Genomic DNA, 25,134 nt, shown 5'->3' with positions numbered 1-25,134 from the left:
ATCAGTGTTCACTCTTGCCAACTCCTGTTTGACCCCATCCAATTTACCTTGATTCATGGATCTAACATTCCAGGTTCCTATGCAATATCATTCTTTACAGCACCGGACTTTACTTTCACCACTAGACACATCCGCAGCTGGGCTTTGTTTCTGCTTTGGCTCAGCCTCATCATTCCTTCTGGAGTTATTTCTCCACTCTTCTCTAGTAGCATATTGGGCACCTACGTCGGTAGGGAGTTCATCTTTCAGAGTCGTATCTCTTTGTCTTTTCATACTGTTCATGGTTGGTTCATAGTTTCATTGACTAGATAAGGCTGTGATCCATGTGATCAGTTTGGTTAGTTTTCTGTGATTGTGTTTTTCATTCTGTCTGCCCTCTGATGGATAAGGATAAAAGGCTTATGGAAGCTTCTTGATGGGAGGGATTAGCTGTGGGGAAAACTGGGTCTTGCTCTTATGGGCAAGGCCATGCTCAGTTCAGTTCAGTTCGGTCACTCAGTCGTGTCCAACTCTTTGCGACCCCATGAATCGCAGCACGCCAGGCCTCCCTGTCCAACACCAATACCAAAAAAAAAGAGATACAGTCAAGATATACAGGAGTCACAGGCAAATTTGGCCTTAGAGGACACAATGAAGCAGGGCAAAGGCTAAAGTTTTGCTAAGAGAACACACTGGTCATAGCAAACACACTCTTCCAACAACACAAAAGGGAACTCTACACATGGACATCACCAGATGGTCAACACTGAAATCAAATTGATTATATTCTTTGCAGCTAAAGATGGAGAAGCTCTATATTGTCGGGGTCCAGCCTCGGTGGATCCAGGGTAATTTGAAGGGGAGATGGAATCGGTGTCCTAGGAAAAATCTATTTGATTAGAAGTATAAAGAGAGATTAGAAAAGAATAGTGCAGTAGGAAAATTAGTGGAGAAAAAGAGGCTGAATAACTTGGTTTACATGGAATACCAATAAAACTCCAAGACAAGGAGTTTGCACCACCTACATAGGCCACCGGCACCCACTTGAATAGCAGAGGGTGCCCTGCCTTGGGCTCTCTCGCGCGCGTGAGTCTTAGAAGCCAGGGCAAAATTAGCAGGCTTGGCGAGCATCCACGCTCCAGATGGGAATTCAGCCATAAGGGGAAAGAAAGAATGACACAGGGGAATCAGTCTTTCCAGAAACTGATCCATTTTCTTTATTTTCAGGTTTGCTTATATACTTTTTGTTATACATAGGGATGAATACAGAGTCACGTGGGGTCAGCAGACCTGACCCTTGTCAAAATCAGGTGCTTCATATAGAAGTATACAAAGGTCTTAGGGGTTTTACATCATCTTCTGGCCATGAGGCCTGCTGACATTTTATGGCCCTTTCTGATAACAGTCAGTCAACCAGAAAACTTATTTTTTCCAGGGGTGATTTTTTCTTAAACTAGGCACCACCCTCCGAAGGCACCAGATGAAGTTGCATTCCTATAGGGTGAGGGTGCAGGGGGTTATAATCAAGAAAGGAATTTACTTAGCCTAAGGTTTAACATGATTAATATCAGAGGTTAATACTTATTTCTCTTATATGCTAGTTATATTCATTAATGTGTATAAGGGCAAGGAATATGGAGACTTAGCAGCAAATATTGGCCCAACAGATGAAAACCCTTCACCAGTAAAATTTCTAACCAACCCACTATACTAATAATTTCTAACTCATCAAAAGAATCTGTATTTAGAAAGTTTAAAGCATCTCGTGCCTCTCACGGTTGGGAGGCTGTAAACAATCACATGTGGCCGGATGAACCGGTTCAGGCAGGCTAGAGAACCTTGAGGAGTTTCTAAGTTTAAACACTCTTGTCAGTTCAGTTCGGTTCAGTCACTCAGTCGTGTACGACTCTTTGCGACCCCATGAATCGCAGCACACCAGGCCTCCATGTCCATCACCAACTCCCAGAGTTCACTCAGAGTCACGTCCATCAAGTCAGTGATGCCATCCAGCCATCTCATCCTCGGTCGTCCCCTTCTCCTCCTGCCCCCAATCCCTCCCAGCATCAGAGTCTTCTCCAATGAGTCAACTCTTCGCATGAGGTGGCCAAAGTACTGGAGTTTCAGCTTCAGCATCATTCCTTCCAAAGAAATCCCAGGGTTGATCTCCTTCAGAATGGACTGGTTGGATCTCCTTGCAGTCCAAGGGACTCTCAAGAGTCTTCTCCAACACCACAGTTCAAAAGCATCAATTCTTCGGCACTCAGCCTTCTTCACAGTCCAACTCTCACATCCATACATGACTACTGGAAAAACCATAGCCTTGACTAGACGGACCTTAGTCAGCAAAGTAATGTCTCTGCTTTTGAATATGATATCTAGATTGCTCATAACTTTTCTTCCAAGGAGTAAGTGTCTTTTAATTTCATGGCTGCAATCACCATCTGCAGTGATTTTGGAGCCCCCCAAAATAAAGTCTGACACTGTTTCCACTGGTTCCCCATCTATTTCCCATGAAGTGATTGGACCGGATGCCATGATCTTCGTTTTCTGAATGTTGAGCTTTAAGTCAACTTTTTCACTCTCCTCTTTCACTTTCATCAAGAGGCTTCTTAGTTCCTCTTCACTTTCTGCCATAAGGGTGGTGTCATCTGCATATCTGAGGTTATTGAGATTTCTCCTGGCAATCTTGATTCCAACTTGTGTTTCTTCCAGCCCAGCGTTTCTCATGATGTACTCTGCATAGAAGTTAAATAAGCAGGGTGACAATATACAGCCTTGACGTACTCCTTTTCCAGTCTGTTGTTCCATGTCCAGTTCTAACTGTTGCTTCCTGGCCTGCATACAGATTTCTCAAGAGGCAGGTCAGGTGGTCTGGTATTCCCATCTCTTTCAGAATTTTCCAGTTTATTGTGATCCACATAGTCAAAGGCTTTGGCATAGTTAATAAAGCAGAAATAGATGTGTTTCTGGAACTCTCTTGCTTTTTCCATGATCCAGCGGATGTTGGCAATTTGATCTCTGGTTCCTCTGCCTCTTCTAAAACCAGCTTGAACATCAGGGAGTTCACGGTTCACGTATTGCTGCAGCCTGGCTTGGAGAATTTTGAGCATTACTTTACTAGCGTGTGAGATGGGTGCAATTGTGTGGTACTTTGAGCATTCTTTGGCATTGCCTTTCTCTGGAATTGGAATGAAAACTGACCTTTTCCAGTCCTGTGGCCACTGCTGAGTTTTCCAAATTTGCTGGCATATTGAGTGCAGCACTTTCACGCATCATCTTTCAGGATATGAAATAGCTCAACTGGAATTCCATCACCTCCACTAGCTTTGTTCGTAGTGATGCTTTCTAAGGCCCACTTGACTTCTCATTCCAGGTTGTCTGGCTCTAGATGAGTGATCACACCATCATGATTATCTGGGTCATGAAGATCCTTTTTGTACAGTTCTTCTGTGTATCCTTGCCATCTCTTCTTAATATCTTCTGCTTCTGTTAGGTCCATACCATTTCTGTCCTTTATCAAGCCCATCTTTGCATGAAATGTTCCCTTGGTATCTCTAATTTTCTTGAAGAGATCTCTAGTCTTTTCAATTCTGTTGTTTTCCTCTATTTCTTTGCACTGATCGCTAAAGAAGGCTTTCTTATCTCTTCTCGCTGTTCTTTGGAACTCTGCATTCAGATGCTTATATCTTTCCTTTTCTCCTTTGCTTTTCACTTCTCTTCTTTTCACAGCTATTTGTAAGGCTTCCCCAGATAGCCATTTTGCTTTTTTGCATTTCTTTTCCATGGGGATGGTCTTGATCCCTGTCTCCTGTACAATGTCACGAACCTCATTCCATAGTTCATCAGGCACTCTATCTATCAGATCTAGGCCCTTAAATCTATTTCTCACTTCCACTGTATAATAAGGGATTTGATTGAGGTCATACCTGAATGGTTTAGCGGTTTTTCCTGTTAACACTCTTGTCACGCCCAGGAATTTTTATTGACTTGGAGCTGTAAGTTAAGTCCTTTTCTGAAAGTGGTGGTGGGGGACAGCCCCCTGTAAAGTCAAAGGTGTAGGTGAGAGCATAAAGCATTAAAGTAGGAAAACTCTGGTTTTGGGGGTAGATGCTCGGGAACAGGGGGTCTCCTGAGGCTCAATCCTGCCTTTGTGTAATGCCGAGCCTCCTTCCTCATGATCTTTGCCACTGGTGGAGTTCCTCACACTGGCTCCCGGCACTATATAGCCAGCAAAAACAAGACCAGGAGCTGACTGTGGCTAAGATCATGAACTCCTTATTGAAAAATTCAGACTTAAATTGAAAAATGTAGGGAAAAGTACTAGGCCATTCAGGTATGACTGAAGTCAAATCCTTTATACAGAGGAAATGGCAAATAGATTCAAGGGATTAGATATGAAAGACAGAGAGCTCAAAGAACTATGGACAGAGATTCATGACATTGTACAGGAGGCAGGGATCAAAACCATCCCCAAGAAGAAGAAATGCAAAAAAGCAAAATAGTTGTCTGAGGAGGCCTTGCAAATAGCTGAGAAAAGAAGAAAAGCAAAAGGCAAAGGAGAGATAAAGCCATCTGAATGCAGAGTTCCAAAGAATAGCAAGGAAAGACAAAGCTTTCTTAAGTAAACAATGGAAAGAAATAGAGGAAAACAATAGAATGGAAAAGACTAGAGATCTCTTCAAGAAAAATAGAGATACCAAGGGAACATTTCATGTAAAAATGGGCAGAGTTAAGGGCAGAAATGGTATGGGTCTAATGGAAACAGAAGGTATTAAGAAGAGGTGGCAAGAATACACAGAAGAACTGTACAAAAAAGATTTTAATGACCCAGATAACCCTGATGGTGTGATCACCACCTAGGGCCAGACATCCTGGAAGGAAAAGTCAAGTGGGCATGTGGGATCTTGTTCCCCAACCAAGGACCAAACTCAGGCTCTCTGCACTGGGAACAGAGCCTTAGCCATTGGACCACTTCCTTACATCTTTGGGGAGCCCCTGGTGGCTCAGACAGTAGAGAGTCTGCCTGCAGGGCAGGAGACCTGGGTTTGATCCCTGTGTTGGGAAGATCCCCTGGAGAAGGAAATGGAAACCCACTCCAGTATTCTTGCCTGGAGAATCCCATGGACAGAGGAACCTAGCAGGCTACAGTCTACGGGGATGCAAAGAGTCGGACACGACTGAGCAACTTCACTTTACTTCTTTGGAACAGTATTATCTGACAGGCTGTAATGTCAGCCTATAGTCCTCAGTGGACAATAAAGAATCCACCTGCAATGTGGGAGACCCAGGTTCGATCCCTTGGTCGGGAAGATCCCCTGGAGAAGGGAACGGTGACCCATTCCAGTATTCTTGCCTGAAAAATTCCAAGGACAAAGAAGACTGGCGGGCTGCAGTTCATGGGATCACAAAGAGTCAGATGTGACTGAGCGACTAACACAGACACACACACTCAGCTTTTAGGTTGTGCATCTTTTTTTTTTTCAGTTGATGTGATGAAACATAGTACAGAAATGCTTCTCAGAAAGCAAATCCAGACAATACCTTCTCTAGATTTCCCTTGTCCCTGTGCCAACTTTTTACTAACAATTGGCCCAGCTTCAAAAGCTCAAGTGTTATCTAACCCATTAGAACATGTGACCAAAACCTGCCTACAAATCTTCACTACTTTGGCAGCCCCATCAACACCTAGAATGCAGCTCATTCCTGAAGCTCTTTGAAGAGGAGAGCACTTTGCTGAGACTAGACAGAAACTGAGGCAGAGGAGAAAAGGGCAGAGCAGAGCCATGAAGATTATCTTGGATCTCCTTCTGCTTCTGCTCATCATCGTTTATTCCTACTTGGAATCGCTGGTGAAGGTCTTCATTCCCAGGAGGAGAAAATCTGTGGCTGGGGAGATTGTTCTCATTACAGGAGCCGGGCATGGAATAGGCAGGAAGACCGCCTATGAATTTGCACAACGGAAGAGCAGACTGGTTCTGTGGGATATTAATAAGGTACTGGATTCATTCGCCCATCTTTTAAAGTTACCCACCAGGGAGGGCCCATATAAGTGAGACGGGTGTTTTTAAAATTATTTGACTTAGCATTTGCTTATCTTGGTATTTTTTCTTGTTCACAGTGGGTTAACTACATTTTTTAGAACCTTACTCTACACATGCATCAGGATGGTTTGATGGAAACTTCACTGAGACCTTAGCAGTGATTTTTGTGTCCTGATATGCTGGTTTGATAACAGATTCAGGAGCCAGGCTACTTCCAAACTGTTTAAATTGAACTGTCACTTAATTTCTCCCAGCCTCATTTCCTTATCTCTGAAATGGGGATAACAGTCCACAGGATGCGTTAAGAACAGCCAGTGGGCCAGACTTGCTCCTAGAGCAGCCTGTTGAGCTAGGGATGTATTTTTTAAAGGGGTGTCCAGGCAAAAACCAGATGAAAAACAAAGAACATGTAACAGAACCTCTTGGTGCCCAACTCTCACATGCACAGAACCCTAATATGTTTACCATCTGGTTCTTAACAGAAAGAAAAGACTAAACAAATTACTATTTAAGTGCTTAAAACAATGCCTGGCTATAGGAAATGTTAGTCATGTTTAATACCCTTCCATGAAGAGTGTCAGACTTTTTCTTGGGCATTTGTTTGTTTTCGTTTTTTTTTTTGGTACTGATATTTGTAAACATTAAATTAACTACTCACAACTGAAATCTTGTATCATTTTCCCTAAACTTTTGCTTTGTTCTTATTTTTAAAATTTTTTCGCTGCGCCACATGGCATGCAGAATTCTAGTTCCCCCACCAGGAATTGAACCCATGCCCCTTGCATTGGAAGTACTGACTCTTAACTACTGGGCCACCAGGGTCCAGGGTCTCCTAAACTTTTGAATTCTGACTCGGCCATACAAATATTCACAGAAAAAAATGCTTGCAGAATTTTAGGATAGGAAAAAAATTATCCGGTTTTTTTTTTTTTTGAGAGTTAGAGTTTCTAAAAATCACAGTGAGACTTTAGTTGCCATATGTTAATGTTCTTTGCCAACATGTCTAACCGGCGCCTATTTTCTTAAGATCTTCAGAAATGTCTTTTGAATTTAGAAAACTTGTTCTCTGGTTCTTTCTATTTAGTAAATAATATTATATTACACAAAAAATTGATATATTTTTATATAACAGATATGAGCACTTAAGATAAGCTGATTCACATAAAAGCTATTTGGCATCAGTTTGGTCCTTTAAGAGATTTCAACACACTTTCAAGAAAAGGACAAAAATTTACAAATTGTGAAAATAACTGCTTGCTTTTCTCAGGTGTTTGTCAAAAAAATAAATAAATAAGTATAAATTCATGAGAAGGGCTTGATGAAATTTGAACTCTGGATCCCTCCAGATGTATATTTTTGGAGAAAGACCTGACATTTATTAAGTATTTTTTAAATCCCAATCATAAGAAGTAAAAATGACTTATTTAAGATTCTGCTTGAAGGATGGGTCACCTGGCTTCACAGGGTCTCTTTGAGCCCTTGCATTTTTATGGTTGAACATTTAAGATATTACATGATTCACTCTAAGGCTGTAAGTGTAACTCAGATCTCCTTTAACTATCAACTGTCTTTCTGTTATGCTGGCTTCTTTTTCCTTACACACCAAGTCATGTTAACAGTTTATTCACATTAAATCTGAACTGTGACTAGTGGAGTACACACCACACGCTGGAGTTGAAGCAAGCATTTTGCTTATGAAGACAAGACATTACATCTTGCAGTTTTCTAGCTCAGCATCTGATGAAAACTTAGATTACTAATAGCTCTCAACTGACCTTGACTCTAGAGATAAAAAAGTGCCATCTTGTAATCTGCAATGAACAAGCTCGCAGCTAAAACCCAAATAGTGAAAGAGTCTCCTGACCTCCTTCTTTATACCTCTGAAACTCCTCAGAAATCTGTGAGGGACAATGACCTTGGATGAAGGATATGTACTTTTTCCTTCCATACAAACCACTCAACTCTGCCTATAATTATTGTTTTGTATTATTCGTCATCCCTACTAGAAAAGGAAAACCACCCAACACTGACTCGGGGACAGCCCCAAATAACAACCACACCACTAACATCCCAACATGCCAAAAGGGCTTTCAAGACATCTTGACTCTTCATCACAGAGAAGAGCTAACAAATTCTGAAAGGAAACAATATAATTTTAAATACTTTATAATCTTCTTTATGAAATTTAACAGATGTCAGAACTTGAAAAGAATGCTTATTTTCCAGAAATGCAAGTTAAGAAGCATCAGGGTGACTTTATTTTAGGAAAGAGGTCTTTGAATTTAGGCTGAAAATGAGTTGCTCTGTCTCTATGTCCTGGAGTTACGTGCAAAGCAGTTACATAGACGAGAATCCATCCATGGCCTTTGCCCATTTTCACTCCAGGACACCTGAAGAATATAATATTACAGCCTTGGAAGTAGTAGCATAGTCTCTCCATGAAAGGTTTTCTCAAATAAGGATCCTTCTTCCTCCTTCCTTTCTAGAGGTTTAAAGCAGAATTGTCGAGAAAAGTCTGATGGGCAGAGGTATATAGTTTAAAATTACCACTAGTTTAGAATTTATGCTTTACTGTCCATTACATAATTGGTGCTCAACAAATATATGGTAAATATACTGTTGATTTTTTTTTTCTTCTCCTTACTCAAACATCTCCCTTCATGACACCACAAAGAGCAGTATCTTTCAAGCATGTTCTTTAAGCTATGAAAATACAGCAAAACAAGGTGGAAACACAGGAGACTAATACGAGCCTTCCTTGGCAGAAAAGCCAGGTTGTGACCTCTACAAATTAGTCAAGCAGTGTCTCTCATGAAATTTGCTCACAAACAAGGAGGAAATTCTGTTTCAATTTGTTTTTTCTTTTTTTGGCTGCACGGGCTTTTGTTGCAGCAAGCTTTCTCTAGTTTTGGTGGGCTTTCTCTACTTGTGACACACGGGCTTCATTGCGCCACAGCATGTGGGATCTTAGTTCCCCGACCAGGGATTGAACCTGCGTCCCCTGCATTGGAAGGCAGATTCTTAACCATGGGACCACCAGGGAAGTCCTCTGAATTTTAATCTTTGAAAAAATTGAATCTCAGCTATTTTCTACCTCCCTTTTGTCTACTCACCTTTCAGAATATGTTTTTTCCCAATTACAGCATGGTGTTGAGGAAACTGCAGCAGAGTGCAGAAAACTAGGGGCCACTACACACGTGTTTGTGGTAGACTGCAGTAAAAGGGAAGAGATTTACAGCTCTGTAGACCAGGTGAGACTTCAGCGTACACATTTCTCCCCGTGGTTTTATGTCCCTTTACATGGAATATGAAAAGGTTCTTTATGACAGCCTAATTTAAATTTGATTATTTTTTTTAGCCTCTGCCAACTGAGGTAGCTGTGTTTACAAGGAAGGACATACACTTTTTTCTTCCATATGATCCACTCAACTCTGCCTATTATTATTGTTTTGTATTATTAGTCAATTTCATTCTGATCAGAAATTCGAGCAATAGTACAGAGTGAAAGAACAAAGATTTATCACCAGGGGAAAGGATCATGTTCTAGTCTTCCTTTTAGTCCTATCACCTTTACAGAAGTTCCTTTATTTTTTCCTTTAATTATTTCCTCTTTGGGATTTTATGTTGGTGCCAAACTAACCTTTTATAGAAAATGTATATTAATTATAATAACAATGTTTAAGAGTAAATATCAAATACAATGGGCCAAGCATGTTGATAGATATTTTCACCCTTTAATCCCTACAATAACTCTATAAACCTCTTTTGACTGATGAGCAAACTGAGAGTCAAAGAAGTGAAATCAGGCAAAGGTTATGTAGCTAGTAGGTGGAGAAGCCAAGATTACCCAATTAGCACTTTAAAAATATTTGGTAAGAACTGATATGTCAGACCAAGGTCATGTAGCAAGTACACATGACCTAGGTGGTGAAACTAGGATTACTCAATTAGCAGTTTTTAAATATTTGATTAGAACTGATATATCAGTTAACAGAACACTAATTTCACTTTATTGGTAAGTTATTTTAAAAAATCTATGATGTACTGGGTACTGAAATTTACCTGTTAAAAAACCAGGTTATCCCAGTTTTATGACAGTTACCTTTGTAACCACACTTTGGGCTAATGCTCTTTTCCCCTCAAACTCTGAGCAATCTCATCAAATAGAATAACGACTCTGATCCCTGGATGATATTAGTCCCAAAACTTTGAGTTTCTATAATACATCCAATGAACTTTCTATTTCTATTCTATAATGCACCCAATGACTGTTCATTCTATTTCAAAAGGTAAAGAAAGAAGTTGGTGATGTAACCATCGTGGTGAATAACGCTGGGGCAATATATCCAGCTGACCTTCTTAGTACAAAGGATGAGGAGATCACCAAAACTTTTGAGGTCAACATCTTAGGACATTTTTGGGTGAGTGTGAGTCAGAAACATCCCTAGGTTGTGCGTGTCTGACAACTTCTCTTAAGGTACATGAAATTCATAATTGAGTTCACATCCTTCTGGATGGACAACTGCATATCTTTGCCTTAAAACAACAATCATCAAATATGGGTGTCTCTGAAAGAAGGAGACGTGGCATGCTGCAGTCCATGGGGTCCCAAAGAGTCAGACACAACTTGGCAACTGAATAACAACTGACAGAAGGGCACAGGGTTCAAGGAAACACAACTCACCAGAATGTGGGCTAATTAGTCTGTCTCATCCACCAGTACCTACACAAAGCCTGGCACGTACTAGGCACTCAAAAAAAAATATTGGGTAGGCCAAAATGTTTGTACTGGTTTTGCCAGCTGATGACAGATCCGAACGAACTTTTTGGCCAACCAGATATTTGTGGTGCTTTTCTAAGGATAGGGCTTCCCTGGTAGCTTAAATGGTAAAGCATCTGCCTGCAATGCAGGAGACCTGGGTTCGACCCCTGGGTTGGGAAGATCCCCTGGAAAAGGAAATGGCAGCCCACTCCAGTATTCTAGTCTGGAGAATCCCATGGACAGAAGAGCCTAGTGAGCTGCAGTCCATGGGATCGTCAAGAGCTGGACATGGCTGAGCGACTAACACTTGTTTGTTTTGTTTGCCAAGGATTGTCAGTGTATATCTTTTTTGGTGCTTTACAGAAAATACATATTGTGTACATTCCCTTGCGACCTTATGTCATGGAATTGTAGAATAGAAAGGATAAAGAGCTCCCTACTTGGGTTATATAAGACTTGGAGACTATTTTAAATGGGAATCTGGACAAGGGCTACATCAGGTTGGAGCTTAGAGATATGGCTCTACAGACCTCTTAAAATTGGTTGGTTTTGTGAGAGACAGAAATGTGCCTTTGTAGAGAACTTTTATATGAATTAATCTTCCAGTGCCTCAGTGTTATTGTGGAACCTAGGACAGAGCTGGACTCCAGGAGAGAGAAGAAAAAAAGAGATATGTTTCCTCATTTTCCCAAATCCTTTACATATGCTAATGAGAATGAATTATTATTTCCACTGAACTACAAAGAGACTCCATGTATTCACTCTCTATCAGTACATTTCAGTTCTGTCGCTCAGTCATGTCCGACTCTTTGCGACCCCATGAATCGCAGCACGCCAGGCCTCCCTGTCCATCACCAACTCCCAGAGTTCACTCAAACTCACGTCCATCGAGTCGGTGATGCCATCCAGCCATCTCATCCTCTGTCATTCCCTTCTTCTCCTGCCCCCAATCCCTCCCAGCATCAGAGTCTTTTCCAATGAGTCAACTCTTTGCGTGAGGTGGCCAAAGTATTGGAGTTTCAGCTTTAGCATCATTCCTTCCAAAGAACACTCAGGGCTGATCTTTAGAATGGACTAGTTGGATCTCCTTGCAGTCCAAAGGACTCTCAAGAGTCTTCCCCAGCACCACAGTTCAAAAGCATCAATTCTTTGGAGCTCAGCCTTCTTCACAGTCCAACTCATCCATACATGACCACTGGCAAAACCATAGCCTTGACTAGATGGACCTTTGTTGGCAAAGTAATATCTCTGCTTTTGAATATGCTATCTAGGTTGGTCATAACTTTCCTTCCAAGGAGTAAGTATCTTTTAATTTCCTGGCTGCAGTCACCATTTGCAGTGATTTTGGAGCCCAGAAAAATAAAGTCTGACACTGTTTCCACTGTTCCCCATCTATTTGCCATGAAGTGATGGGACCGGATGCCATGATCTTCGTTTTCTGAATGTTGAGCTTTAAGCCAACTTTTTTGCTCTCCTCTTTCACTTTCTTCAAGAGGCTTTTTAGTTCCTCTTCACTTTCTGCCATAAGGGTGGTGTCATCTGCATATCTGAGGTTATTGATATTTCTCCCGGCAATCTTGATTCCAGCTTTTGCTTCTTCCAGCCCAGCATTTCTCATGATGTACTCTGCATATTAGTTAAATAAGCACAGTGACAGTATATAGCCTTGACATACTCCTTCTCCTATTTGGAACCAGTCTATTGTTCCATGCCCAGTTCTAACTGTTGCTTCCTGACCTGCATATAGGCTTCTCAAGAGGCAGGTCCGGTGGTCTGGTATTCCCATCTCTTGAAGAGTTTTCCACAGTTTATTGTCACTCTCTATAGCTGTACAACAAAACTCAGTGAACTAAAGCAAGAATAAATGTTTACTTTCCTCTCACAGTTTCTTGGGTCAGGAATTTGGGGGTGCCATGGTTTATCAGTTCTGGCTCTATGAATTTGCATAGGGTCCACAGGGTGGACTTATAAAATTCTCATAAAATATTATTGATATTTCTCACAAAACAGAAAGCTTTTGGTAGGAAAAGAAAGACTTTTGTTTCCTATGGCATCAATATATGATGCACAATATTACAAACAGGAGATACTAAACCTAATTATGTTGCCTAATGACCATCAGTTTAGGACTCAACTTTTTCTACTGAAACTGATATAGCTACTGCTGGCGACGGAATGAAATACCAACACTGCAGAGTGGTTTGAATCTTTATATTTTAACACTTGCTTTTTACAGCTGCTTTATTTTATATCCCTTGCCCAACAACCTACAGGGCAAGTTGCCAAGCACTATGATTCAGAGACTATACAGTGCACAGGCGCAGGGCGAGATAACCTTTACCTTGACTTATTTACTGCAGCTAAGACTTTGTTTTGGGGAACTTCCTTATCAACTTAGAATCCGTTTTGTCCCTGGGTCTGTTTCTTTTGAGGAATCAGAGAAACATCCTTGTGTGCAAGAAATGTTCTTTTCCCACGGGAACAAACAGAGGATTCTTAGCTGAACATCTCGTTTGCAAGAATGTTCAGCCCTGGTTCAGAGTCTCGTTTGCAAGCACTTCTCAACCTTCATTATACCTTGTTCCCTACAGCTACACAGGGTTTTAACTCTTCTTATTAGAAAGCTAAAGTCCCAAACCAAAGAAATCACAAGATATAAGATTACCAACTGGAATTTTTTCAGTTCTGAAAACTCTTGAGTTTTTCCTTAATAACATTATTGGATCAATAAAAGAGATTTTATGGATTCCCTCTGAAGGGAAAGTGAAGTGAAGTCACTCAGTCGTGTCCAACTCTTTGAGACCCTGTGGACTGTAGCCCACCAGGCTCCTAAATCCATGGGGTTCTCCAGGCAAGAGTACTGGAGTGGGTTGCCGTTTCCTTCTCCGGGGATCTTCCCGACCCAGGGATTGAACCCAGGTCTCCCACATTGCAGGCAAACAGTTTAACCTCTGAGCCACCAGGGAAAGGGATATTAAAATGAGTTTTTGGCATGTGGTACACGGTACACAGCACTCAATGTCAGCTTAAACCAATCATTCCAATCATTTTTCATTTCTGTCACTGATAGAGAAGTAATCATGGAATCTTGGCACACATTTTATTTCATTGTAAAAGTTGTCTGAAAAGACATTTTGTCTTAAAAAATAAAACCACCACGGTAACAACAACCCTATATGCAAGGCAGCAAAAGAGACACAGATGCAAAGAACAGATGAAAGAGCTGTGGATTCGATCCTTGGGCTGGGAAGATCCCCTGCAGAAGGGCGTGGCAACCTCTTTACAAGTTTAAAAATATGTAATACTTCTTATATATATGAGGTGAGAGAAGGTGAGGGTGGGATGATTTGAGAGAATAGCACTGAAATGTGTATATTACCATATGGAAAATAGATGACCAGTGCAAGTTCGATTCATGAATCAGGGCCACTCAAAACTGGTGCTGTGGGACAACCCAGAGGGATAGGATAGGAAGGGAGGTGGGAGGGAGGCTCAGGATAAGGGAGACGTGCACCTGTGGCGGATTCATGTCGATGTATGGCAAAAACCTTCACAGTTTTGTAAGGGAGCTATCCTCCAATTAAAATTACTTAATTAAAATAAAACTACCTAGTTGGGAAATCTAACACTTGTGTCATTGTTACTTTTCTCTCTGCAATGATTCTGAAGATCACAAAAGCACTTCTTCCATCAATGATAAGGAGAAACCATGGCCACATTGTCACGGTGGCTTCAGTGTGCGGCCACAGAGTGATTCCTTATCTTATTCCATATTGGTAAGTATTACTTTCTAGCAGTGTTATGTATTTTTACGCTTGTAAGTATTTGCATACATCCATGCTAAGTCACTTCAGTCCTGTCCAACTCTTTGAGACCCATGGACTGTAGCCCACCAGGCTCCTCTATCCATGGTATTCCCCAGGCAAGAATATTGAAGTGGGTTGCTATGCCCTTCTTCAGGGGATCTTCCCAACCCAAGGATTGAACCCATAGCTCTTTCATCTCCAGCATTGAAAAGCAGGTTCTTTACCACTAGTGCTATCTGAGAAGCCCCTTTAAGGGTTTATCAGACCTCAGATTCCAATCTTCCTAACAGGTAATTTATTTCATTTTTAAATTCTTTTCAGAGAGCTAGAATTATGTTTTATTCATTTTTGAATCTTCTTACAACAAAAAATCAGATGTCTTGCAAAAAATAAAAACAAAAGAAATCTCATACAGTTAATTTGGATTGATAGAATGTATATAGTAATTTGGAATAAACTCCTAAAAATGACTTCTCCTAAAATAATGAAACTCATCATCATTTAAAATATTTTTAAATTTCTGAAAACTCCTCTGCACGGCAATGAAAGAAAAGAGTATTACCAAGGATGTTTCCATTGTATCCTGGAATGAGTAGATGTTCGTAAAAGAAATGAGGAATTCACAGGCTAAGAAGCAAAACATACAGATAAGTCCAAATGAACATAAGTCTGTGCAATGGCCCTTGTGCCCAAGAAAAGCTAAAGAGAGTGGCCACTGGATCAAAACATTTTCCAGTGTGCTTGTGTCATGAGAGAATGTGTGTGTGTGTAAGAGACAGAGAGAGGCAGAGAAAGAGAGAGAAAGATTGAGAGAAAGCCTCTAACATATTAAAAGATGCAGATAGCATACTCCATGCTCTACCAAGGACACGGGCTTCCCTGGTGGCTCAGTGGTAAAGATCTACCTGCCAATGTAGGAGACGAGGGTTTGATCCTGGGTTGGGAAGATCCCCTGGAGAAGAAAATGGCAACCCACTCCAGTATTCTAGTCTGGAAAATCCCATGGACACAGGTACCTGGCAGACTACAGTCCATGGGGTCACAAAAGAGTTGGACACAACTTAGCGACTAAACAACCACAAAACAACAGACAACTAGGATATAAAAAGAAGAAGGTAAGAAGGCCCTCAGTTCAGTTCAGTTCAGTTCATTTCAGTCACTCAGTCGTGTCTGATTCTTTGTGACCCCATGAATCGTAGCACGCCAGGCCTCCCTGTCCATCACCAACTCCTGGAGTTCACCCAAACTCATGTCCATGGTGATGCCATCCAGCCATCTCATCCTCTGTTGCCCCCTTCTCCTCCTGCCCCCAATCCCTCCCAGCATCAGAGTCTTTTCCAATGAGTCAACTCTTTGCTTGAGGTGGCCAAAGTATTGGAGTTTCAGCTTCAGCATCAGTCCTCCAATGAACACCCAAGACTGATGTTCTTTAGGATAGACTGGTTGGATCTCCTTGCAGTCCAAGGGACTCTCAAGAGTCTTCTCCAACACCACAGTTCAGAAGCATCAATTCTTCAGAGCTCAGCTTTCTTCACAGTCCAACTCTCATGTCCATATATGACCACTGGAAAAACCATAGTCTTGACTAGATGGACCTTAGTCGGCAAGGTAATGTCTCTGCTTTTGAATATGCTATCTAGGTTGGTCATAACTTTCCTTCCAAGGAGTAAGCATCTTTTAATTTCATGGCTTCAATCACCATCTGCAGTGATTTTGGAGCCCCCCAAAATAAAGTCTGACACTGTTTCCACTGGTTCCCCATCTATTTGCCATGAAGTGATGGGACCAGATGCCATGATCTTCGTTTTCTGAATGTTGAGCTTTAAGCCAACTTTTTCACTCTCCTCTTTCACTTTCATCAGGATTCACTATTTGCAAAGAATCTTTTCTTTGTACCTCCTTCAATGGCATCTCATTTTCTTATTCCAGCCTTATATCAACCTCATAGAAAAATTTAACTTGCTAACATGTTTATCAGTGGCTGGGGATGAATAGGTAGATAGCTGGTTTATTGTTTACCTGCACATCCATGTTCAAGGTTGAATTTAGTCATGAATCAAATTATTTCTGACACTGAAAGTAGTCACAGATGTAGTTAAGTTTCACTGTAGGTTAAGGTGTCCATCCACATACAAATGTTTATTTCAAGCTGCCTCTACCATCATAAAACACAAATCAGAATTTTACAGATTAAACATGCAATATTGTTTTAATGTTTAGAAATGTGGAAACCCAACGTGCTAATAGTTTTCCTTTTTTCTATTCCTTTAAGAAAGCAGTCAACCTTTAACTTTATTGTTCTTATTGTAATCTGGGTCAAAAATACAATTAACATTACATAGCTCCTTATAGGTAATAAAGTTATTATGCATATTACCTTTAAGTAATAGAGTTATTATGTAATTTAATCCTCAAGACAGTCATGTATTTTATTACCAGCATTTTAAAGATCAGAAACTCAAAGGAAAAAGACAAGGTGATATGTTGAAGGTCGCACACACTAACACAGCAAAAGTCTTTTTATGCCAGATGTTCACAATGAAATTAAGAAGCCAAAGTGAACTCTACATTTCAGGAGAGAAACCACTGAGAAAGTAGAGATGCATAGAGTCTCATAGAAGCTTGTTAATAGAGATATTAGTTATGTAATTTTTCTAAATATGTTCTTCTTGATTCATATTTTTCAAAATAAAAATAGTAGTAAAAACTGATTAGAAAAAAGTTTAAAGATTGCATGGAAAACTACATGTAGGGTGGAAAAGTGATCAGTAATGAAGTTAAAGTTTTATTAGAATTTGTTCTATTGTTATCACTGCTACAGTCACAATTCAGTGAAACCAGATATGAAAATAGATGACCAAGTGAAAGATTTGGGGGTTTGGCTTTTATTAGTTCTCAAGCAAAATCAACATTTTCTTTTCACAGAGAGTTGAAGAATGTATTTCACTTTTCCTTAGCTAACAAGGACAGATAATTCTGTTACAGTTCCAGCAAATTTGCTGCTGTTGGTTTCCACCGAGCCCTGACATCAGAACTTGAAGCCTTGGGAAAAACTGGTATCAAAACTTCATGTCTCTGCCCAGTTTTTGTGAATACCGGATTCACCAAAAACCCAAGAACAAGGTGAGGCCAAGATCAAGTTAGGATAGAAATATAGCATGAGAAATTAGGATGAAAATTACATGAGAAATTAGTAAGAAAATTGCATGAACGATTACTATGAAAACTACATGAGAAATTCATATAAAATTACATGAGAAATTCCTATGAAAATTACGTGAGAAATTCCTATGACAATTACATGAGTAATTCCTATGACAATTACATGAGTAATTCCTATGACAATTACATGAGTAATTCCTATGAAAATTACATAAGAAATTCCTATGAAAATTACATGAGAAATTTGTAGGTGGGTCAACTGAGAAAATAGAGGGAAAAAACGGAAAAGGAAAAGCATTTTTTTCTCTTTTTTTTGGTCATTTTTTTCTTATTAATGTTACTGTACTGCCTTTATGTCTTCACTTTGAAATTAGATGAATGAAGGGGAAATGCTTTAGGGACTAGCAGGAAAGATCAGCTGCCAATGAATCCAGGCAATGGGTATTTTTTCTTTCAACATCCAACACTATCACTTTTTACCTTTTTAAATTGGAGGATAATTGCTTTACAATGTTGTGCTGGTTTCTGCCATACAACAATCCAAATCAGTCAGCCCCAGGGAAACGCACCTGCAGTGCAGGAGACGTAGGAGGCGTGGCTTCAGCCCCTGAGCTGGGAAGGTCCCCTGGAGGAGGAACAGGCATCCTACTCCAGTATTCTTGCCTGGAAAATCTCACGGGCAACGAGCCATGGGGTCACGAAGAGTCAGACACCTCTGAAGTACCTGAGTGCCTGTGACATGTATACACACCCCCTCCCTCGTGAGCCTCTCTCCCCGCCATTGCACCCACGCTCCCCATTCCCCGCCCCAGGTCATCACAAAATGCTGGGCAGGGTTCCCTGTGTTATAATCTAACTTCCCGCTAGTCATCTGCTTAACACATGACAGAGTATATATTTTGATGCTACTTTCTCAATTCGTCCTACCCTTTCCTTCCTCCACTGTGTCCACATGTCCAGCAACGGGTGTTTATTCATGTCCAGGTGAAAGATTCAACACACATGCAGGTGCTAAGAGGGAGTGAGAATGGAGATGGGCAGTATGGAGAGGTGCCTTCTCTTGGAACCACACCCCCAAAATGAATGATACCTAACATCCCCTTCTCCCCTTCGAGGTTCATCTTCCTCAAATGGAGTATGGAAAGGCACAGGAATCGGCTTCATTTCCACCATCTTCCTCCCAACACCGACCACAGTGCTGGCAAAAAGTCCTCCAATATTATCCAAACTTGCCTGATCCTAAGAATCATCATCTGTGCTTACATAAAAAGTAAATGTTCTAGCTTCTCCCTTAGAAATTCCGACTCAGTAAATTGAAATGAGTTCTAAGAACAAGGCATTTTGTTTTGTTTTGCTTCGTTTACAACCATATCTGGTAACTCTGAGACAGGCTTGGAAAACATTGACATAGTAAATATAACCACAGGCATTTGGTCACATTACCACCCTGTCTTCCTTTACAATGCAAACATTTCTAGAACAGCAATACACCGCATCTCTAATCCCTTGAAAGTGTTAGTGTTATTTGCTCAGTCATGTCTGACTCTTTGTGACCCCATGGACTGTAGCCCACCACACTCTTCTGTCCATGGAATTCTCCAGGCAAAAATGCTGGAGTGGGTAGCCATTTCCTTCTCCAGGGGACAATGACCCAGGGATCGAACCTGTGTCTTCTGCATTGCAGGCAGATTCTTCACTGTTTGAGCCATAAGGAAAACCCTCAAAATGATCAAGGTGAATTTCTGCAAATATATACTTTGTCTCTGGTAAGGGAGGATTAGATTATAAGAGTGGAGAAATTGGCCCTGAAATAAGAGGGGAAAAGGCAGAAAGGTGAGGATAAGGACCCTAAAATTAATACACCTGCTTCACAGATTTGCCTCAATTCCAGTATACATTCTGCTACAAGTTAACAAAATATACTAAACTTGCTAATGTGAAGTCAGTTTATTACAAGAAGGGAATTAGTCCTAAATATAGTCATTCAAAAGAGTTAACAGAGCTTCCCAGGTGGCTTAGATGCTGAAGAACCCACCTGCCAATGGAGGAGACACAGGTTCAATCCCTGAGTCAGGAAGATCCCCTGGAGGAGAAAATGTCAACCCACTCCAGTATTCTTGCCTGGAGAATCCCATGGACAGAGGAGCCTGCTGGGCTACAGTCCATAGGGTTACAAAGAGCTGAACACAACTGAAGTGCCTTAGCGTGCACACTCACAACGGAGTTAATACTCCCTTTTAAGCTCAGCCTCATTAGAGTTGGACACGACTGAGCATGCACACGCCACATGCCAGATTTGAAGCCACTGACTCTGAAACCCTAAACCTGCTATCATCTCTGGAGCTGTAGCCAGTCCCTGGCAGTTGAATCATTAACTGAGTTAAAACACAGACACTTAACAAGTACGCAGCACTGTATATTAGTAAATACCATGATACAACTGGGACTCTGGGCTCATTTTTCTTAAATAAGAAATTGGGCCCAATAAAAACCCTCTTGGTAAGCATTCAGGCTTAGTGTGTGCCCAGAGGACTGGGTCTTCTGGTGGAGAAGGCAAAATAGATGAGAAGAGTGAGGCTAATGCAACCTCGGGGACTTTCCTGGTGGTTGAGCAGTTATGACTCCAAGCTCCCAATGCAGGGAGCATGGGTTCAATCCCTGCTGGGGGAATTAAGACCCTGAATGCTGCATGGTAAAGCCAACAAACAAACAAAAATAATGTGACCTCAGGTGTGTGGGTTCCTAGGGTAACCCTAAGGGCTGACCCAGGCAATGCTGAAAATCTGGGACTGGTCCCACCCAGACTCCCTGATTCTGAATTTCCTTGTCAAAGGCTGACATGTCCATATACTAATGTCAGGTTTGGCTTAGAGATAGCGTTGATAGAATCAGGTAGGAGAAATCAGGGAGGAAAGAGGCAGCACCCCATAATTTAGAAAAATATTGATCTCTATTATTCTTGGCTGGCTTGCCACTCAATGCCATGGAGACCCCGATCACACCATCATCTGCAATAAATCACATGAGATCTCAAGGAAGGAAGTTATATCTGTCACTACCTACTTAATTCTTCTGCACAACCTTTTTATTACTAAGCCACTCAGACATCTTAATTTTGATGCAATACTTTCAATCCATTTACACTTTAATTTCCTGCTATCATCTTGTACTAATGGGCATTCTACACTGGGCTTGTGGTTATGAATACTTCTCAAGAACTCATGTGTACAGTCTTGAGTACAAGCAAGGTCACACCCCTCCAGTTGTAACATAACACACACACCTTCCTGCTGCTGCTAAGTCACTTCAGTCATGTCCAACTCTGTGCGACCCCATAGACGACAGCCCACCAGGCTCCCCCATCCCTGGGATTCTCTAGGCAAGAACACTGGAGTGGGTTGCCATTTCCTTCTCCAATGCATGAAAGTGAAACGTGAAAGGGAAGTCGCTCAGTCGTGCCCGACTCTTCGTGATCCCATGGACTGCAGCCTACCAGGCTCCTCCATCCGTGGGATTGAACTCTCATTAAACTGTAGTACAGGCAAGTCAGTACAAAACAGTCCAGCTTTGTGGGACACCTCCACAAGAAAGCAAGTGTACTTAGTTCTAGATTTCTTTTTCTGTAGCTAACGAGCCCTGAAGAAAGATGTCAGATGTTTTCTTTCTGTCCTATGGTCAGTTCTACCCATTAGGCTTCCTTGCCTCCTCTCCTGCCCTTCTATCTAATTCCTGTCCCCCGTTTTGATGTTTTGACTGAGTGAGCCGTGAAACACAGAGTGGGATGTGAAAGTAGAAGACTGTGATAATGAAACATCAACATGGCACGGGGGAGGGGAGGCAGGTGGCATTTGTGCAGTGAATTCTAGAAACTTTTAAATCCTAACTGATGAAAAGACCGTTTTCCTGCCTTCATTAAATAAATAAATAAATAAAAAGAATCCAACTTTATATTTTAAATCACAGAATATGGCCTGTGTTAGAGACAGAAGAAGTTGTAAGAAGCTTGATAGATGGAATACTTACCGATAAGAAAATGATTTTTGTTCCATCATATATCAATATCTCCTTAGCAATAGAGAGGTAAGTACAGCACAAAACACCTAAAATACTAAAACACTGATAGAGCTATCATTATGGAGAGCCTTTCAGTTGTGAAAGTTGCCATGGAAACTCTCCATGCCAGGGGAAAACAGTTAAGTTGCCTCTGTTATTACCTTACCCAGTCTATAAAAAGAGGATGAATCATTTTCTGTACTACATCCACCGTCTCTGCCTAGTCTTTGCCAGAGACAAGGAAAGACAGTTTAAAGAGAAGGCGATATGGTGAACTAGCTAAAAATAAAGAAGCCTGCTGGGGTTTTGATTAAGACTGCATGAATCTATAGACCAATTGGGGAAGAATGAACTAATATTATTAACATTATTGAATCTTCAAATCCAAGGGCACACAGAACACAATATACCTCTTCTTTTTCTTTTTTCATCTTTTGCAATATGTGTACATATTGAAACGACAGCATCATGTAGCTTTCAGTGTACTAGTCTTACGCACTTTTTGTCAGATTTACCCCAAAATATTTCAAATCTTTGATGCTATTGCAAATGACATTTTAAAAGATCTCTATTTTCCATTATTTGTTACTTGCATGTGTTTGATTTTTGCATTTTGATCTGTATTTAGCAACCTTGCTGTACTCACTTTTAGTAGCTTTTTTGTAGATTCTAAGATATTTTTACATAGATGATCATATTGTCTGTAAATCAAGACACACTTTGGCTTCTTCTTTTTTCCAGTCTTTATGTTTTTTATTTCTTGCCTTATCACACTGGCTAGAACCTCCTGTTGCAATGTCAGAGAGGACTGATGAAAGCACACAAGTGTTGTCTCTGATCTTAGGAGGAAAGTAGTCACAATTTCACAATTCAGAATGATATCAGCTGTAGATTTTTTTCATTTGCTCTTTATCAGGTTGAAGAAGTTCCCTTCTATTACTATTTTGAAGAGAGTCTTCATCAAGAGTAGATGTGAATTTTGTCAAAAGTTTTACTGAATATATTAAGAGGATTGTTGGTCTTTCCATTTTAGTTTGCTCACATAATGAATTACACTGAGTCGTTCTAAAGATTAAACTCTGTAATGTCTTTGACTTTTGGGTCAGCATAATACTTACCTCATAAACTGATTTGGAAAGTATTCTCTCCTCTTCTCCTTTCAGGAATAGCTTGTGTGGAATGGTATTATTTCTTTCTTAAACATTTTATAGAATTCCCAGTGAAGTCATCTAAGCCAGGTGCTTAACCTCTTAAACAAGAAGTTCCTCAAAGGCAGTTGCTGCTTTTAAAGTACCATATTATAGATATGCAGTAAAAACTCAAGAAGTGGAGAAATTGATTAAATGGATTCTGGTGCTGTTGCTCTGTGAACTCTTAGCATCAGGATTCATTGACATTTACAAAAATAAGCCCAGACCTTCATATTTAGGTCTTTACTCACATAAGATTTTAAGCCAGAGTTTATTAATATAAGAAGGTGAGAAGAATGGTATATATCAGTGTTTTCTTTATATTTGCATGATATTTGAACTGTGAGTATTAAAAGACACAAAGAGCGAGACAGACATAAAGAAAGAAAGGAAGAACAGAAAAAAACTAAGTGCAAACGAGACAACTCTCAGGTTATTTTAACTGACAACAAAAATGAACTCTGATGTCCAAGATTTTAAACTGAAAAACGTTCATCTTTTCTTTCATACAGATTTCTCCCTGAACGTGCCTTGGCAGCCATAAATCGTGTACAGGATATTCAATTTGAAGCAGTGATTGGCCACAAAATCAAAATGAAATGAATAAATGAGCTCCAGGCTGAGATGTATGCACCTTTATGACGTGGAACTAAATTTAGAGTCAATGCTTCAAAGCTCTATTTCACATTTTTCAATGCTGTTAATATTAAAAAACATTGGTTTGGCATTAGCAGTGGTCGAATGAACAAGACTAATCACCTGTCTTTCTATTTCTCAAGATTATGCATGCAGTTTTAATAGATCCATTTTTCATTCTGTGCCTCTTAAAAACTTGTATGCTTAAGTAAACATACTTAAGAGGTCATTTCTCTTTAAGAGGTTTCATTTCTTTTCTTTTCATTTAAAGGTGGACAAAGCTACCTCCCTGAGAGTAAATACAAAAAGAACTTATTTACACAGGGACATTTTAAGACAGTTCTTAAAGTAAATCTGTAGCCTGGCCACAGAATGTCAACAAGTACGCAGTGTGAGCTAGCAATTAGAGACCAAGTTTAAGCAGATGTCTGTACTCCAAAAAAGACAGATTACACCTATGCAAGTCAACATTTGGAAGCTTTCTCTTGCTTCTCCCTTTTTCGTCAGCCCGTAACAGTGCTTTCTTACCTTATTCTGTTCCTGATATAGATTTTATATCCACCAAGAGTGTGCCCTCCACACTTTCTGCCCTTTTCATAGTCACTGAAAATACTGTGACATTACAAAATATAAGTCTCTCTTGAATCTCAGGGTATCTGAAATTTTAACCCCATGGTAACCTCTTTCTTTGTAGTTTACGTTTTCACATATTATTGGTACCAGAGATGTTTGGACAGCTTTGAGCTTCAAAAATGAAAGCTAATGAAGGGATGCTAGGCCAGCTACTTAATACTGTACTGTGGATCTGAGAGATGGAAGGGAAAATAGAGTTGTTGTTTTATATATATATATATATATAAAACAGAAAAAAAAAATCTGACTCCAAGTACATCAAGGATAATCTAGTTTTCTCTGTTTTTCACTAATGCTATAGACTGCTTTGGCTTAGACTATCCTGTTTTATCCTGCTGCTGCTGCTGCTAAGTTGCTTCAGTCATGTCCAACTCTGTGCAACTCCATAGACGGCAGCCCACCAGGCTCCCCTGTCCCTGGGATTCTCCAGACAAGAATATTGGAGTGGGTTGCCACTTCCTTCTCCAATGTGTGAAAGTGAAGTCGCTCAGTCATGTCCGACTCTTAGCAACCCCATGGACTGCAGCCTACCAGGCTCCTCCATCCATGGGATTTTCCAGGCTGGAGGGGGGTGCCATTGCCTTTCTGCCTGTTTTATCCTAAGTGAAAGCAAATGATTAAATGCAAATCATTAACAAAAACAATATTTTAAAAAGAAATGATAAATATGTTGCTATGCTTTTAAAAAATAACCTCTTGTAGTTATAAAATTAAGAGTTTTGATCTCTAAGCTCTGAGCCTCTGAGCATCTTTCAGGAAGCAAGGACCTGGGTATCATCAAGCAGACAGAGCTTACAGATGCAGAGAGGGATTAGGGATTCTCCCAACTCCAGCTTCTTTGACTGTTAGGAGGTTTACACACTGAAACTTAC

The 25,134-nt window shown here is 40.5% G+C and overlaps 1 protein-coding gene across 1 annotated transcript; it reads left to right on the top strand.

Moving 5' to 3' along the window:
- Positions 1 to 5,646: 5,646 nt before the first annotated feature.
- On the top strand, positions 5,647 to 24,474 carry HSD17B13 (hydroxysteroid 17-beta dehydrogenase 13). The gene is made up of 7 exons (XM_040237292.1): positions 5,647 to 5,972; positions 9,164 to 9,271; positions 10,310 to 10,441; positions 14,452 to 14,558; positions 17,574 to 17,711; positions 21,714 to 21,830; positions 23,506 to 24,474. The coding sequence occupies exons 1-7, from the start codon at positions 5,763 to 5,765 to the stop codon at positions 23,594 to 23,596; spliced, it is 903 nt and encodes a 300-aa protein (XP_040093226.1). The 5' UTR covers positions 5,647 to 5,762; the 3' UTR covers positions 23,597 to 24,474.
- Positions 24,475 to 25,134: the final 660 nt, after the last annotated feature.

Source organism: Oryx dammah, unplaced genomic scaffold (assembly GCF_014754425.2).
Source record: "Oryx dammah isolate SB20612 unplaced genomic scaffold, SCBI_Odam_1.1 HiC_scaffold_3, whole genome shotgun sequence".
Lineage (NCBI taxonomy): Eukaryota > Metazoa > Chordata > Mammalia > Artiodactyla > Bovidae > Oryx > Oryx dammah.
The sequence above is the reverse complement of the archived record's forward strand: the minus strand, read 5'-3'. Positions and strand labels throughout refer to the sequence as shown.